This window comes from Panthera uncia, chromosome C2 (assembly GCF_023721935.1).
Source record: "Panthera uncia isolate 11264 chromosome C2, Puncia_PCG_1.0, whole genome shotgun sequence".
NCBI lineage: Eukaryota > Metazoa > Chordata > Mammalia > Carnivora > Felidae > Panthera > Panthera uncia.
The window spans coordinates 107,806,624-107,822,192 of record NC_064810.1 but is presented as its reverse complement, the minus strand read 5'-3'; the positions used below and the strand labels follow the sequence as shown (position 1 = coordinate 107,822,192).

The window sequence follows — 15,569 nt, the reverse complement described above, 5'->3', positions numbered from 1 at the left end:
AGGGCATCTGGGTGGCTTAGTCCATTAAGCATCCAACTTCAACTCAGGTCATGATCTCATGGTTCATGGGTTCAAGCCCTGAGTCAGGCTCTGTGCTGACAGCTCAGAGCCTGGAGCCTACTTCAGATTCTGTGTCTCCTTCTCTGCCGCTTCCCTGCTCGCTCTCTCTCTCTCTCTCTCTCTCTCTCAAAAATAAATAAACATTAAAAAGATAAGGACGAAAACCCATTAGAAAATTCCAAATTAGAATTTGGACAGCTGTATGAGCTTGGACATTGCTTTATGTCTCAGTTTTCTGAACCTTACAGTGGGACTGATAATGGTACTTGCCCTTGGAGTTCTTGTGAGGATAAAATTAATTTACTAGATGTGAAGGACTTGGAACAGTTCTGTTTCATAGGAGGCAAGCAGTAAATATCATTCAGATTCTTGGTTGGAATAGTTTCATAGGCCTGGTGGGCATGTTGCGGTGCTGGAGAGTGAATAGGATGTGAGACTGTTTAGACAGATTTGGCTTTTCATCTAACAACCTTGGTGGGAGGAAGGGAAATGAGGGTTATAGGGAAAAAGTCGGGTCACCAAACTGAGATCAGAGACCAGTTTGTGCCTCAAATCCAGTGTTTTTTCCACTAGACCACAGCTTTCTCTAGAAGTTGCCTCCACAGAGTTGAGGAGGATTACTTTTTGGCTTGTCATGGGAAGTTTGGCCTTATAAATAAATACATGGGGAAGTAGAGGATTGTCGGGCCACACCATAAGCTGTAAGTTAAGAGAAATTGAGTGGGATGGTGTTGTATTGGTGGGTGGATGGATTTGCTGGTCATTGTTTGGGGGCCTTGCTAATAAGTAGAAGTCTAGGATATAGCAGACAAAATGCAGAACCGTAAGGTGTTAAAAAGATCACAAGAGACTCTTAAATATAGAGAACAAACTAAGGGTTTCTGGAGGGGAGGTGGATGGGGCAATGGGCTAAATGGGCGAGGGGCATTAAGGAAGGCACTTGTTGGGATGAGCACTGGAGGTTATATGTACATGATGAATCACTAAATTCTACTCCTGAAACCAATACTACACTATATGTTGACTAACTTGGTTTTAAATAAAATTTAAAAGTGTATATCTATTATTAAAAAAAAGTCTTTGTGCTATGAAAGACGGTTTGGTGGTTTTTCAAAAAGTTAAACATAGGGTTACTATATGACCCAGCAATTCCATTCCTATGTATATACTCAAAATAATTGAAGACATTTGCTCAAATGAAAACTTGTACACGAATGTTCATGGCAGCATTATTCATAATAGCCAAAAAAGGGGAAACAACCCAAATGTCTATCAACAAAATAGGTGAATCGATAAATAAAATGTATATTCATACAATTAAATAGTGTTTAACCATAAAGTACTGAAGTCTGACACATGCTACCACATGGATGAACCTCAGACTTGAAAGTCCTGTACTATATAATTCTGTTGATGTGAAGTGTTCAGAACAGGCCAAGGTATAGAGTTAGAAGGTAGATTAATGACTGCCAGGGCATGAGCCGAGGATGGGAAGGCAGAATGGAGAGTGACTACTTATTGCATGTGGGGTTTCATTTTTTTAAATCTTTGTTTATTTTTGAGAGAGAGAGAGAGAGAGAGAGAGAGCAAGCAGGGGAGAGGCAGAGAGAGAGCGAGACAAAAAATGTGAAGTAGGCTCCAGGCTCTGAGCTGTCAGCACAGAGCCTGACACAGGACTTGAACTCACAGGTGAGATTATGACTTGAGCTGAAGTCTGATGCTCAACCGACTGAGCCACCCAGGTGCCCTGGGGTTTCTTTTTAGGGTAACGAAAATGTCCTGGAATTAGGTAGTGATGATCATTGCACTGCATTGTGAATGTACTAAAAATCACTGAATTATATATACACTTTAAGATGGTTAAATGATGAATTTTATCTCAACTAAAAAACAATTTAGTCTTCAGTGGCTCTTTGTCTCACTGACCCATAAAATCAGTTAAATTTTATGCTGAGACTAGTTTTCTAGGAAAAAAAAGAATGGAAACTCTTTTCTCCATAGGAATTATTTCAGTACTTTTAAGGATATATTTTTATTCATGGATTTCTTTTCCAATGTTGGTTCTAGTTAGAGTTTCTTAACTAGAGGAATTCATTTATTCTGACTTTGGATTATTTGGATTCTTTTCTTTGGATCATTTCAATAGTTTCTTCCTTTAAAAAAAAACAACACAAAACTGTCTGAGGGGCACCTGGGTGGCTCAGTCTGTTAAGCATCTGACTTAGGCTCAGGTCATGATCTCGCGGTTCATGAGTTCATGCCCCACCTTGGGCTCTGTACTGACAGCTCAGAGTCTGGAGCCTGCTTTGGATTCCGTGTCTCCCTCTCTCTACCCCTCCCCTGCTCACATTCTCTGTCTCTCTGTCTCTCTCTCTCAAAAATAAACAAACATTAAAAAAATTAAAAAATATGAGTTTAATCTTCTAACAAATTTTGAAACAAAAAACATTTATAACATTAGATTTTTATTTTCCAAAAAAGCATTGACTTCTTAAAAGCCACTATGGGTTTTAGATCTTTATTAGACATTTATTTTTGCCTAGTGGAATATGAGGAATCCATAAAAATCAATCTATTTTAAAAACAATGCAGTTTAAAAAAACTTTCTTCTCCCATCTCCTACACCAAGAACAGTAGTAGGGTGGCATGTATACTGGAACTTAACCACAACACTGTCCTTGGTTTATCCTGTAGAGTTACACGAAATACAATGAAAGCCCTGGGGTCCCAGTAATTGCAGCCCTTCCCAGGACCAAACCCGACATGCGATCCCTTGTGGTGACCTCTTGGGTGTGCTGGTGGGGTCCTCCGGAGTTATCTAAGCATCTCTCTGTCTGTCTTTGGTCTTTAAAGTCTCAGCCATCTCAGTTGGATAATCGTTTGATTTGAAATTTGGGGGCTGGAAACTCCATGAGTTTCCCTTAATAGCCAGCTTTGAAAGTTTGAGGTCAGCCATAATCTTTCATCTTCCTTTTAAACCTTCAGGAAAATAGTATGTAACTGATGAGCAACCTCCTTATAAAAGTCCCTTTATAAAAGTAAAAAAAAAAAAAAAAAAGTGAAATCCTTTCTTAGCTCTTATTTCCTCTCTAGTATCTTCCTCTAGCTATTTTTATTCACTGTTCTCTGAAAAGGATGACATTTGGTTGGACCATACTACTGTACTACCGTTATGTTTTGTGTGTCCAAGAACTCTTGCTTATTCTATGGATACAGTTTTTTTTTTTTTTTTTTAATCAGATTTTTGGCAGTAAGCATTTATGGTAACTTTAAAAAGAAAAAAAAAGCACCCAAGGATAAGGATTGTTCTTTGGCTTTGAGTTTTCCAGTTGGAAACTAGGTGCTGGGTAAAGAAAAAGCAGTATGTAATTCCTTGGATAGAGCCTTTTCTATGAGATTAAGATGGATTATTTTGGAAAAACATTGTTTTCACAGTCAGAAAGTGGCATGATGCCTTCAGAGATGAATTTCCATGAGGAAAACTGCTATAAACTTAAGAACTGGTGTTCTCCAAAATATGGCTAAGTAGGTAATCAGTAGACAAAACATAGTTTGTGGGGAGTTTTTCTTTCTGAATAAAGTCTTTTTAAAAAAAATTTTTTAATGTTTATTTTTGAGAGAAAGAGAAAGACCAAGTACGAGTGGGGGAGGGGCAGAGAGAGAGGGAGACACAGAATCCAAAGATGCTCCAGGTCGAGTTATCAGCACAGAACCTGATGTGGGGCTTGAACTCGCAGACTACGAGATCATGACCTGAGCCAAAGTCAGACGTCTAACCAACTGAGCCACCCAGGCACGCCTTGAGCAAAGTCTTTTTATTTATTTTTTTTATTTACAACAATTTGTTTTTAATTTTTATTTTTGAGAGAGAGGGAGAGAGAAAGAAAGAATATAAGTGCGGGAACGGTAGAGAGAGAGAGAGGGAGACACAGTATCCAAAACAGGCTCTAGGCTCTGAGCTGTCAGCACAGAGCCTGACTTGAGGCTCAAACTCACAGACCATCATGACCTGAGCCGAAGTCAGATGCCTAACGGACTGAGCCACCTGGGCACCCCTTGAATAAAGTCTTTTTATTTGTTATTATTTTTTTATTTAAAACAATTTTTTTAATTTTTATTTATTTTTGAGAGGGAGGGAGGGAGAGAGAGAGAGAGAGAGAGAGAGAGAGAACGAACGTGAGCAGGGGAAGGGTAGAGAGGGAGACAGAGAATCCGAAGCAGGCTCTGAGCTGTCGGTGCAGATCCTGATGTGGGGCTTGAACCCACAAACCTCGAAATCCCGACCAGAGTTGAAACTGGATGCTCAACCAGCTGAGCCACTCAGGCACCGCTGAATAAAGTCTTTTTAGTTCATAGATTGAATGCAGATCTTTTTCGTTTCTTAACTACAATAATCGTATATTCAGATTCTGATTTGTGGTATTTAAAGTAACTACCGTTGATACTGATGGATTTCATTTTGTGGCTTTTCAGTTTTAAGGGACTCCTTGTCAGTCTTCCTTTTCAGGTGAGAGTTAATGGAAGGGTAATAATATTTGGCTGACTCAATAAAATTTTCTCAGTGAGTTTTAGGTTTTTCATATTGTAAAATAATTGTTCTCTTTTTATTTTCTCTTGAAGAATGTAATGTACTTCAATAATTATATTTCACTATTATATACTTACAAGTAATGATGTATCCCATGATATGTATCATTTGTTTCGATGTGAGTTTTTATTTTCCCTTCCACAGTCTTAAAAGGACTTTAATTTGGCTTCATACACTGAGTTTTTCTCGTTCTGCAGCCTTTTCCTCTAGTCTCCTCTTCCCGGTGGTTGGTGAAAAGAGGTGAATTGACAGCCTACGTGGAAGACACGGTGCTCTTCTCAAGAAGGACATCTAAACAGCAAGTCTACTTCTTCCTTTTTAACGACGTACTAATTATCACCAAGAAGAAGAGGTAAACCCTTTTGTGAGGTTGCTGGCTGTACATCCAGCGTTAAGGCTCTGTAATTCAAATGCCTTTTAGGGGTGATTATCCTTTAAAACTTGTGAGGTTAGACGCATAATTTCTACATGTGGAACCATGAAGGAAACCATGTTTCATTGTCTTCAAATTACATCCACAGTTAAGACTCAAATCATTGTCAACATCATCATCCCAGCCAACCTCTGTTGAGCTTTTATAGTGTGCAAGGCACTGTTCTGAGCATTTGACACATTTGTGTTGCTGGATTTTCACCAAGTCCCTGGGGAGGTAGCACTCTTATTATTCCCCATCAGCTTTTTCAAACTTCGTCTGCCATAAAACTGTTTTATAAAACAAACAGATCAAAGTAGCTCCAGCTCAGAACAAGCTGGGATGCAGCTCTAGTGTTTGTAACTTAATTTAAAATCCACTGCTCTTAACGTTTTCTGGTCTAGAAAGTCTCCCTGTGACTGGGAAAATGTACACCAGTACTTCCTTCTGAAGGGACTAAAGTAAATCATTTGGCAGAATGTCCCTTCTTACTTTGGACTTTTGGTTGTATATTCATGTTCCGTTGTAGGAAGACATCCGGGAGGAATACTGTACACACTTTTTTTTTTTTTTTTACACTATTTGTTCTAACTATCCCTACTCACACACAAACACACACACACACACACACACACACACACACACACACTCCCCTCGGCTCTGCCTTTAGCAAACATTCTTCATAAGTGTATTCAATGTATATAGGATTGTAAAGTATTTTTCTACTGGTCCTTCATAAATATTCTGTATTTTCTAGAATATGAACTTAGGGGAGAAACATACATCCGTGGTGTGTTTCCACATAGGAAGACCAGGATGGTGGGCTGAATTACTGCCATATAATAGGAGTATGGGCAGTACATGGAGTCCAGTTTAGACAAGATGAAGAAGAGAATCATGGTAGCAGACTTCTATGGATACATAAAATAAATGTACAGATGTATCATGAGATAGTTAAATTCTCCGTCTGAGTTGCTGACAGTTTAGCTTGAAAATTCAAACTAAATCAAAACAGAGTTTGAGCTTTCCTTTTTGCTCCTTTTAATCAGACTGCATTATGACTTATTTCACTTGCTTGGCTGTCTAGCTGAGCTGAAGACGATGAAAAGCCATCATATGACTATGATAAATACATAAAGATGCCGATTAGTGTTTTTCATACTTAGGAAAATAGTGTTTCCGTAACTTCAAGAAGAAATGATTTCTCATACCTGCGGAAGTGTAAATAGTTCTAATAGCTAAGTAGGTTTTTATAAATAAAAATTGGAGAGGGATTATAATTTCAGGTTTTTGTGTTTTGTTGGTATCCTCTGAGATAGCATGTTTCTTCAGGCTTTCTTTGAGATGTCTTGTCTTTAGGGCAAGTAGTTCTGTGGGACTCTTTAAATGCCATTGCTCTGGACATTTAACATCTTCCAGCTGTTGAAATATTTGTTCTGTCTCAATGGACCAAAAGCTTTAGCTAAACTTCTTATTTTAATGATAAAATATACATTGACAGTATGAAGCCAATTTTAAATATAAATGTACCTTTGATAATGATGTCTTCAGTGACTTGATGAAAACATTAAGGGTATTTAAACTAGTAGAATACAACTTTTACTCTCGAACTTGACTAGAACTACCCAATAAAGGCAGACATTTGACCTTCAGAATTAAGGTATATACCATTCTACTTAGCAGTGTACTTTGTCCTCCACAGCAGATTCTGCCATTACTGTATAAGGAACCTTGCTTTCCTAGCTCTCTCACATTTATTTGCTCGGGTATGTTCAAACTTGTCTTATTAGTAAATGAAACAACAAAATCTACAGCGCCACGGGAGAGGCCAGCCTTGGTACCTAACTTTGCCTTTACCCAAACTGGGATTTCTTTTGCCCTTACCAGTTAGCTCATCATATTTCTAAGGTGCTCTTCACAAGGAGAATAGCATCGGAGGCTCAAGTTGTTTATGACCCGAATACCTGGTGAGGGTGACAAGCAGACCACAGAGACTTGATAAACAGGCTTGGTTAAAAATGTACAGTATGCGCAGCCGTATTTACACTGTTGCTTCAAGGAAGCAAGTGCAAATGCTTCGCATGCCAGAGGCAGCAGTGAAGGAGATACAGCAGCTTTGAAGAAGGCAATAATTTCGGCTTGGCTACAAGGTACAGATAAAGGGTACTTACGTGTGCCAGCCCCGTAGGACCCATGCAGCCACCCACTGCCTAATTATAATGCCAGGGTTCAGCCAAGGGGCTTAGCTGCTGGGTCTCCAGTGGGTTTCAGCTTCAGGGAGGCTCCTGGCCACCGGGGGAGGGCAGTTACTCTTCCTCCTCGGACCCAGTCTGGCAGATGGTTTATGCTGAGCTCGTTCCACAGACTGCCTCGTGTGTGGCCTCCTCCGCTTCACGGTGCGTGTATTAGTGCTGGCGCTTGCAGAGCACTTAGCGACCGTGGGGCTGTCTTGTAGGTCAGGGATTTTCACCTTTTCTAGCATATCACAGGAGGTTTATGGGGCACCTGGGTGGCTTAGTGGGTTAAACGTCCGACTGTAGATTTCGGCTCAGGTCATGATCTCACGGTTCATGGGTTTGAGCCCCGCATCTGGCTCTGCACTGACAGCATGGAACCTGCTTGGGATTCTCTGTCTTCCTCTCTCTCTGCTCCTCCCATGCTAGTGTTTTGTCTCCTTCAAAAAATAAATAAACGTTGGGGCGCCTGGGTGGCTCAGTCGGTTAAGCATCCGACTTCGGCTCAGGTCATGATCTTGTAGTCTGTGAGTTCGAGCTCTGCGTCATGCTCTGTGCTGACTGCTCAGAGCCTGGAGCCTTTCAGATTCTGTGTCTCCTTCTCTCTGATCCTCCCCTGTTCATGCTGTCTCGCTCAGTCTCAAAAATAAATAAACGTTAAAAAAAAATTAAATAAAATAAACGTTTAAAAACAAATAAAATATCAGAGGAAGTTTAAAGTCTCCGTTAGCCCTGGGATGTTTGCAGATCACTGTATTCATAGACTGTCCTACCAGATTCCTGCAGGATATGTGACCAGATAGACTCTTCTGGATGAGAAAGTGAATTCTTCGGTGGTTGAAGCTTTGACTGCGGGGTATGTGGGTACTTCTAGAGCAGAGTTCTCAAGTCGGCACTGTTGAGGCCACACAGTTCTTTGTCACAAGGGCTGCTCTGTGCTTTGTAGGTTGTTTTAGCAGCATCCCTGGCCTCTCCTTGCTAGCAGCACCTCCTTCTCAGTGGTGACAACCAAAAAGGTCTCTAGACATCGTCGTGTGTCCCTGGGGCGCCAAATTGCCCCCAGTGGGGAACCACTGTACCACAGTCATGGCAGACTGTGAACCAGCACAGTAGTGAAGGTGTGCAAACCTATCAGACCTGACACAGCCGTGACAGGAATATTGTAAGAAAGGAATACATTGCCAGGTTAATGAATAAAACTCATTTGTGCCTCATAATAACTTATTTATGATGATCGATTACAGTGTGTAGGCTAGACTATACCCATGAACAACCTTAGAGACCAAGTAACTGTAGTCTGGTCTCTAGTTTTGAAATGTAAAAACTGAACCTAAGACCTAAACACTTCACATTCTCCAAAGCCTTATTTTTTTAATGTTTATTTTTTGAGAGAGAGAGAGAGACAGAGACAGAGTGTGAATAGGGGAGGCACAGAGAGAGAGGGAGACACAGAATCTGAAGCAGGCTCCAGGCTCTGAGCTGTCAGCACGGAGCCTGATGCGGGGCTCGAATCTACAGACTGCAAGATCATGACATGAGCCGAAGTCAGACGCTCAATTGTCTGAGCCACCCAGGCTCCCCAGCCAAAGCCTTATTTTGTAAGGTAGTTAACCACCTTATTCTCATTCAGTGCCTTATATCTGGCTTCAGTCTCCCCTCCCAGTTTCTTCTGAGACAAAATGCAGATCCCCCTCTGTTCGTTTTCATCGGCTGTGGTAGCAAAGTGTGACAAACAGGATGGCTCAAGACCATGGGAATGGATCGTGTCACAATGCTGGAGGCAGAGGTTTGAAATAAAAATACTCGCAGTTCCATGTTCCGTCTGAAGTCTCTGCAGAGAATCCTGCCTCACCTGTTGCAGCTCCTGGTGGCCCCTGGGCTTTTACAGTAGCACAACTTCAGTCTCTGCCTCTGTCTTCACACGGCCTTCTCTCTGTGTCCCAGTGTATCTCAAAATCCCTCTGTCCTTATAAGGACGCCAGTTACTGGATTAAGGGCCTACTCTGCTCCAGGATGATCTCACCCTAACTTGATTACATCTGCAAAGACCTTACTTCTAAATAAGGTCCCATGTACAGGTCTCAGGGGCTAGACTTTTCGAGGACACAGTTCAGCTCTCTACATTGCCCAGACCATCACCACTGTTGAATTATGATTATAATCAGATAAAAAAAAAAAATGTGTCATAAGCCAGTTCTAGAACACACCTTTTTTTTTTTTTTTTTTTTTTTTTTTTAACATCGATGGATGATGCCATTTCTCATAATTTTGGAATGTCCTCATGGTCACGTGACTTGAGCACCTATATTTTGAGGGCTCCTAGGTCACCTTCATCCACATTTTCTCTCTCACACCTGTTCCTTGTCCAAAGTCTCCCCTTCCTTTGTTCAAGCCACCTCCATGCATCCAGGTGCTCCTCAATAAACCCAAGAGATTACTTTGGTTCCTTGTCCACAGGTGCTCCCCTATCCAGCCAATACTGACCTCATAAGCAGCCTGTGAAATTGCTTTTCTCCTCTCACAGGGCTACTGCCCTTGTGGAGCCACCTTGAATTCACCTGTGACACACACCCGACTGGAGTCCTGCCACCATCCTCCGTCCACTTTACGTTCCACAGCCAGAGTCTGCTTTTTATCTTCTTATTTTAGTTTTTTAGAGTGTGCTGTTTGAAAGGCGCATCTACTCAGTTCATCCTTGTAGATGGCCCTTCTATGGCCTTACCTTGCACTAGCCTCACTGAACCCCTTTTTAGCCACCAGGACCTGGCACATGTTTCTTTGCCTGGATTCTCTCCCTCCCCACTGATCCGCTCCACCCAAGCCTTTTCTAGGCAAAGCCCTTTTTATTCTTTAGGTCTTCAGTTAATTGTCATACCCCCTGGGTGCTATGATCCAGTCCTCTGGAGTGGGTTCAGTTCTGTTGCTTTATGGTCCCATAAAACCCTGTACTTTCTCTGTGGTAACATTTGTGTTACTGGGTGTTCATATCTGTCTTGTTGACCTTTGTATCCTCAGTGCATAGCCCAGCACCTGGCCCATAATGATCATTTATAAATATCTGTTAAATTGGAACTGATTGTGTAAATATAAACAGTTTGAGTGAATGCATTACTCAATGGGCAGACCCCTGCATTCCATCCCCAAGCTAAAATTACTTTGAATTCTCCCTTATTTTAAAAGATGATTTTTTTTTTGTATTCTCCATTACAGATTCCTATTTATTTGTTTGTTTGTTTGTTTATTTGATTTTAGAAAGGGAGTGGTACCTCGGTGGCTCAGTCAGTTAAGCGTCTGACTTCAGCTCAGCTTATGATCTCACAGTCCGTGAGTTCAAGCTCCATGTTTGGCTCTGTGCTGACAGCTCAGACTCTGGAGCCTGCTTTGGATTCTGTGTCTCCCTCTCTCTCAAAAATAAACACTAAAAAAAAAAAAAAATTCAAAGAGAGAGTGCAAGCAGGAAAGAGGGGCAGATGGAAAGGGAGAGAGAGAGAGAGAGCTATCTTAAGCCTGACACAGGGCTCGATCCAATGACTCTAGGATCCTGATCTGAGTCAAAATCAAGTGTCAAATGGTCAACTGACTGCACCACCCATGTGTCCCATTATATATTAACCTTAATTAACTTTGGCAAATACAAATCTGGACCTGTGTTTATCACGTGGCTTTTCATATCTCTGAGCTTTACCTATAAACTTACCCAATAATGTCACATAACCTCAATTTCAAAAACATTTAGGACTGTATTTGCAAAACTGCTTTATAGAGGAAGTGTTTTCAGACCTGCTTTTATTTTGTACTATTGTATCAATTAATGTTTTGAGCTGTAAGTAAAAGTATAGTTATACCAAGGAGTTTAAGTAAAAAAACTGTTCACTTATCTCTCTGTCTCTGTCTGTCACACACACACACACACACACACACACACACACACACACCCAAGTCGGGTGAGCTTGGGAAACCCTGTGTACTCCATTTCTCTTTGAGAGATTCAATGTTGGATCACTTAGGAAAGCTTTTTTTAATATGTAACAGAACCTTCAAATAACAGTGGCTCAAACACCGAAGACATTTACTTCTGTAGGCAAACATGTGACTAAGGGGAGGCAGTCTGGGTCCAGGGTCGTGAGTAACCCAACCCCATCTCTTCTTCACCTGCATGCAGCGAGCTCTGTTCACTTTTCGCCCCCATGCATATAGCTTCAGGGCTGCAGATGGTTTCTGCAGGTCCAAACATCATGATTTCATTCAAACACCTAGCAGGGAGGCAAGGCTGAGAAGGAAAGGCTGACCAAAGGGACTCCTTCCTTAAGTGGCTTTTCTTTTTTATCAGCAGAGGAAAACCTTTCCCAGACAGTGCCCAGGAGGCTTCTTATGTTTCATGGGTCAGTCTTGGGTCACAAGACTTGTCATCAGTAGAAGAGAGGCTGGGAACGCCAGCATAAGACAAAGGGGAACAGGAGAGCCATGATTGTTCAGGTTCAGCCATGCTGCACCCCCTGCGGCTGGACACACTGGGACTTGGTAGACAAGAAGCAGGGGAGGCTGACAGCAGATTAGATGATAGACAGTTCCAGCCACAACCGGGAAATCATCTTTTCCACAGAACACTAACATACAAGTAGTGTGGGGAATAAAAGAAGAGCTCTGTAAAAGAACTAATGCCTTGCCTTTCAGATAAATGCAGGAAGGGGGTGGGGCATTAGTTCAAAGAGGCCGGAAGTGATTGGAGACTTAGAACCCACTTCCTTTTGGCTGGTGTTAGTCATCCAGCTGTGGCTCATGTGAGTATCTTGGTAGTACCTTTTTGTTCCCACCAGCCCAGATGTGTCCTCCAGCATGTTTGAAGCACACAGATATATGGGCCGGGTCTGGGTGTCCTGCACAACACCAAAAGAATGCAGAAATCTAGTCTAGTCTTGTTATCTATAGCAAGAAAGTATAGTAAGTATAGTCATGTTCTGATTTGTGTTTTCATTCTTCTCAATTCTCTGCCCACGAATGATCCGGCCCTGATGTTTTCGGGTACTCCCTGCAGTTAGGTGAGTTGTAATAGTAATAATGATGACAAGAACCCATATTATCGAGCACGTACAGTACTCAGAGTGCATATGCAACATACTGTCGAGTTGCTATAGCAACGTAGTATTAGTATTTCCGCTTTACGACTGTGGACACTGAGGCAGAGAGAGAAAGGCTCTTCCAAGGTCTCTCAGAAAAGACTCATGATTCTAATCTGAGTCTCTGACTCCAAAGCCTCCTCTCTAAACAATTTCTTTATGTGCATTGTTTTAACTTTATTTTTCTAGAATATTTTCACCTTTCCTCATCCTGTAATGTCATTGGGGAAATACAGCCTAGAAGCTTGCACCTTTTATTTTGAGAAACACCCTTACTAATCTTCGGAGGAAATTAGAACCGGTACCAAATTGCATTTGCGAGCTTTCCTCTGCCTTTTAGATAATCTAGCATCAGAGTACAGGGAAGAGAGTTTCCTTTTTGTAACATTTCCTTCCTGAAGACATTTAAGGCAGTAGGTTTTCATTTCCTGATTCCTGGTTCCATAAATGTTACATATATTGACATAACTTGAACTCTAAGACACATTACAAATCCTGAGGGCTTAAAAAAGGATTTTCTATAATGGATTACTACCAGATCATGATCCACAAGTTCAGGGACTTAAGTTAGAACTTGAGTGTTCCCAAGCAGTTTGAATGCCCAGTGGCTTAAAGCTGTGCAGGCTCCCTGCAAAGGGTCACGGCCTGGCTTGACCTCGTTTTGAGTTTTTCCATTTTGAAGTCTTTCCTATTATAGAGAGCTCAAGTCACCTGACATTGTCTCTCTTCCTCTGCAGGATAAATTTCTTCCTCAGGAAATTAACTTTTAGGAGAATCTTGGATAAAGATTGAGTGGTTTGGGTATCATTTCCTCTAATTTGTAGGAAGAGTTGACACTGCTGTTCAATGTTGAAAGCTGTGGTGACTGGGAAGCACAATATCAGTGTCTGGGGTTGAGTAGAACTGGGCTCAAATCCTGGCCATGTGACCTTGGGCAAATTACTGTTAATCTTTTAGAGCCTCAGTATTATCATCTGTAAAATGGGTCTAACGGTTCATCATCTTCATGGAATTTCTGTGAGAATTAAATAAGATAATGCACATAAAGACAGCAAATAGTCTCTGCTAAGTGACTGATACATGCTGAGTATCATTATTATTCCTAGTCATTGTATTTTTCTCTAAGGATCTTGGCACAAATTAAGTTATTGCCCTTCTTCTAGATTATTTTACACTTTTAAAAAATGGTTTGAGACCGTTAGCCATTGCTATACATCTGAAGGTTGTGGTACACTGTGGAGTCAGACATGATTTATGGCCCCCAATACATGATTTTAGAAATACACGTGTTTAACTCAGTGCCTCTCCCTCCCTGTTCATGTCAGATGGCAAGGATAACCATTGATCTACGTTTATTCCTTTATAAGTTGATGTTACTCATGTGTACACTTCTCTAATATCAATTGTCTTGCAATATCCCTCACAACTGATTAGGAGACAGTATAAGTTTGTGGCTGAAAAAAGTGAATTCGGTGTATTTTTTTTCCTTTTGTTCAAGGAAGCCAGTGGAAGTAAACCTGAATATGAAGATTACTTAGTAATTTGTAGTAATCCTGTTGCCAATTTAAGAGGCTGCCTACTTGCTCTTTAGAGCTTGCTTAGTTTAGTTATGCCAGAGAGAAAGCTTCAGGAAGGTGGTAACAGCCTCTTGGACTTGCCCATCTCCTTTTTTTAAGGACCATGGGTTCAGGGCATCCCATGGGCACAGGGTCCTGGGCTGTGGAATCTGGAGATTGGTGTTGAGAGGAATGAGGCCTTTCTAGTCCTGTGATGCGTCACTAGTCATGTTTTTTGGTGACCATGAATCACAGCAGATCCTTATCTTACCAACAAGTGTGGTCCTTACAACTATTTGTTATATTCTTGACAATGAAATAGCAAGCATATGGCATGTTTGTTAGTCTTCAGAATTATTTTGAAGGACTGAACAAGTAAGACTGAACTCGGTTTCTGGATAAATACCATGCCTTGTTTTGTTGGAGTACTTGCCACATTATGAATTTCTTGAGATACGTATTTAGTTCAAGTTGTGCTCTGTTCACTTGCCCATTTGCAAAGTGCATGCAATTATCAAGCCTTGAACAAAATGTCAAGCAATTGAAATGCATGATCTGTCAGGAAAATTAAAAATAATAGCTAACATTTACTGCTTGTGAGTCAGGCATGACTGTAAGAACTTTACTTCCAACAAAATAATATATGACTTATATTTACAAGTAATAAATATATTACTGTATCACTTAGTTCTCACAACAATCCAAGGAGATTGGTATTATTATCCCCATTTTACAGATGAGAAAGCTAAAACACCAAGGGGATCAGTAATGTGCTCAAGATCATGAAGTGAGTAAGTGATAGAATTGGGATTCTCACCAGGCATTCTAAATCAAGTCTCTACTCTTACCTGTTGTACTACACTTCATTACTTTAAAATTGCACATTATTTCACTAAATACTTGTTTGTATTATTCTAAAACTAAGCTTTAAAGTTTAGTAAAATCAATGTCAGTCATGTGACATAATGTTTCAGTCTCTTAACTCAAAATAAATTTCAGTATAGACCAATAGTCTCCATTCCAGAAATGTTAACTAGGGTATTTTTATTCTAGTTAAGCACAAGATCAGATATGGGGATTTAGAAATCATGTTTTCGGAAGGAGAAGAGAAATTAATGGAAATTTGCACCAGAGGAATTCATATGCATGTCTTAAAGGAAAATAGGAAGAAACTCTGATTTTATCAAACCTCATCCAGTCGTGTGAATCAACAGGCGGGGAGAATGGCAGAGCCATTATAAATCCTGAGAGAACAGCAGGGGTCTAGGAGAGGATCTTGGAGAATGACCCAAAAGGAGGATGACTTAGAAATGTTACACAGGCATGAGAAGAGGAAGGTAGAGTTTCAAGATGTCACAGTACTCCACATCATCAAATTTTGTAGATGTCAAGAATAGTTGTGAAATTCAAGTCATTGGGTTTGGTGGGATGCTGGGCCATGCTGGCCTTGGGGAGCAGTTTCACTGGCACGTAGGCACAGGGTCTGAGAAACCAAAAATGCAGGCAGTGAGTAGCTCAGGAGACGTCTGTCTTGCACCAGCAGATTCAAATGAAGGTTTTTCAGGACAGGGCAACTGTGTGCATGTTTTAAACGAAGTCTCT

The 15,569-nt window shown here is 40.9% G+C and overlaps 1 protein-coding gene across 3 annotated transcripts in view; it reads left to right on the top strand.

The window, feature by feature from the left end:
- The window catches only part of ARHGEF26 (Rho guanine nucleotide exchange factor 26), a 127,418-nt gene that overhangs the window by 89,541 nt on the left and 22,308 nt on the right, over positions 1–15,569 (top strand). For all 3 annotated transcript variants that reach the window (XM_049628682.1, XM_049628681.1, XM_049628680.1), the window contains one exon: positions 4,846–5,000. In XM_049628682.1, the coding sequence (XP_049484639.1) occupies positions 4,846–5,000 (155 nt within the window). The remainder of the gene's footprint in view (positions 1–4,845; positions 5,001–15,569) is intronic.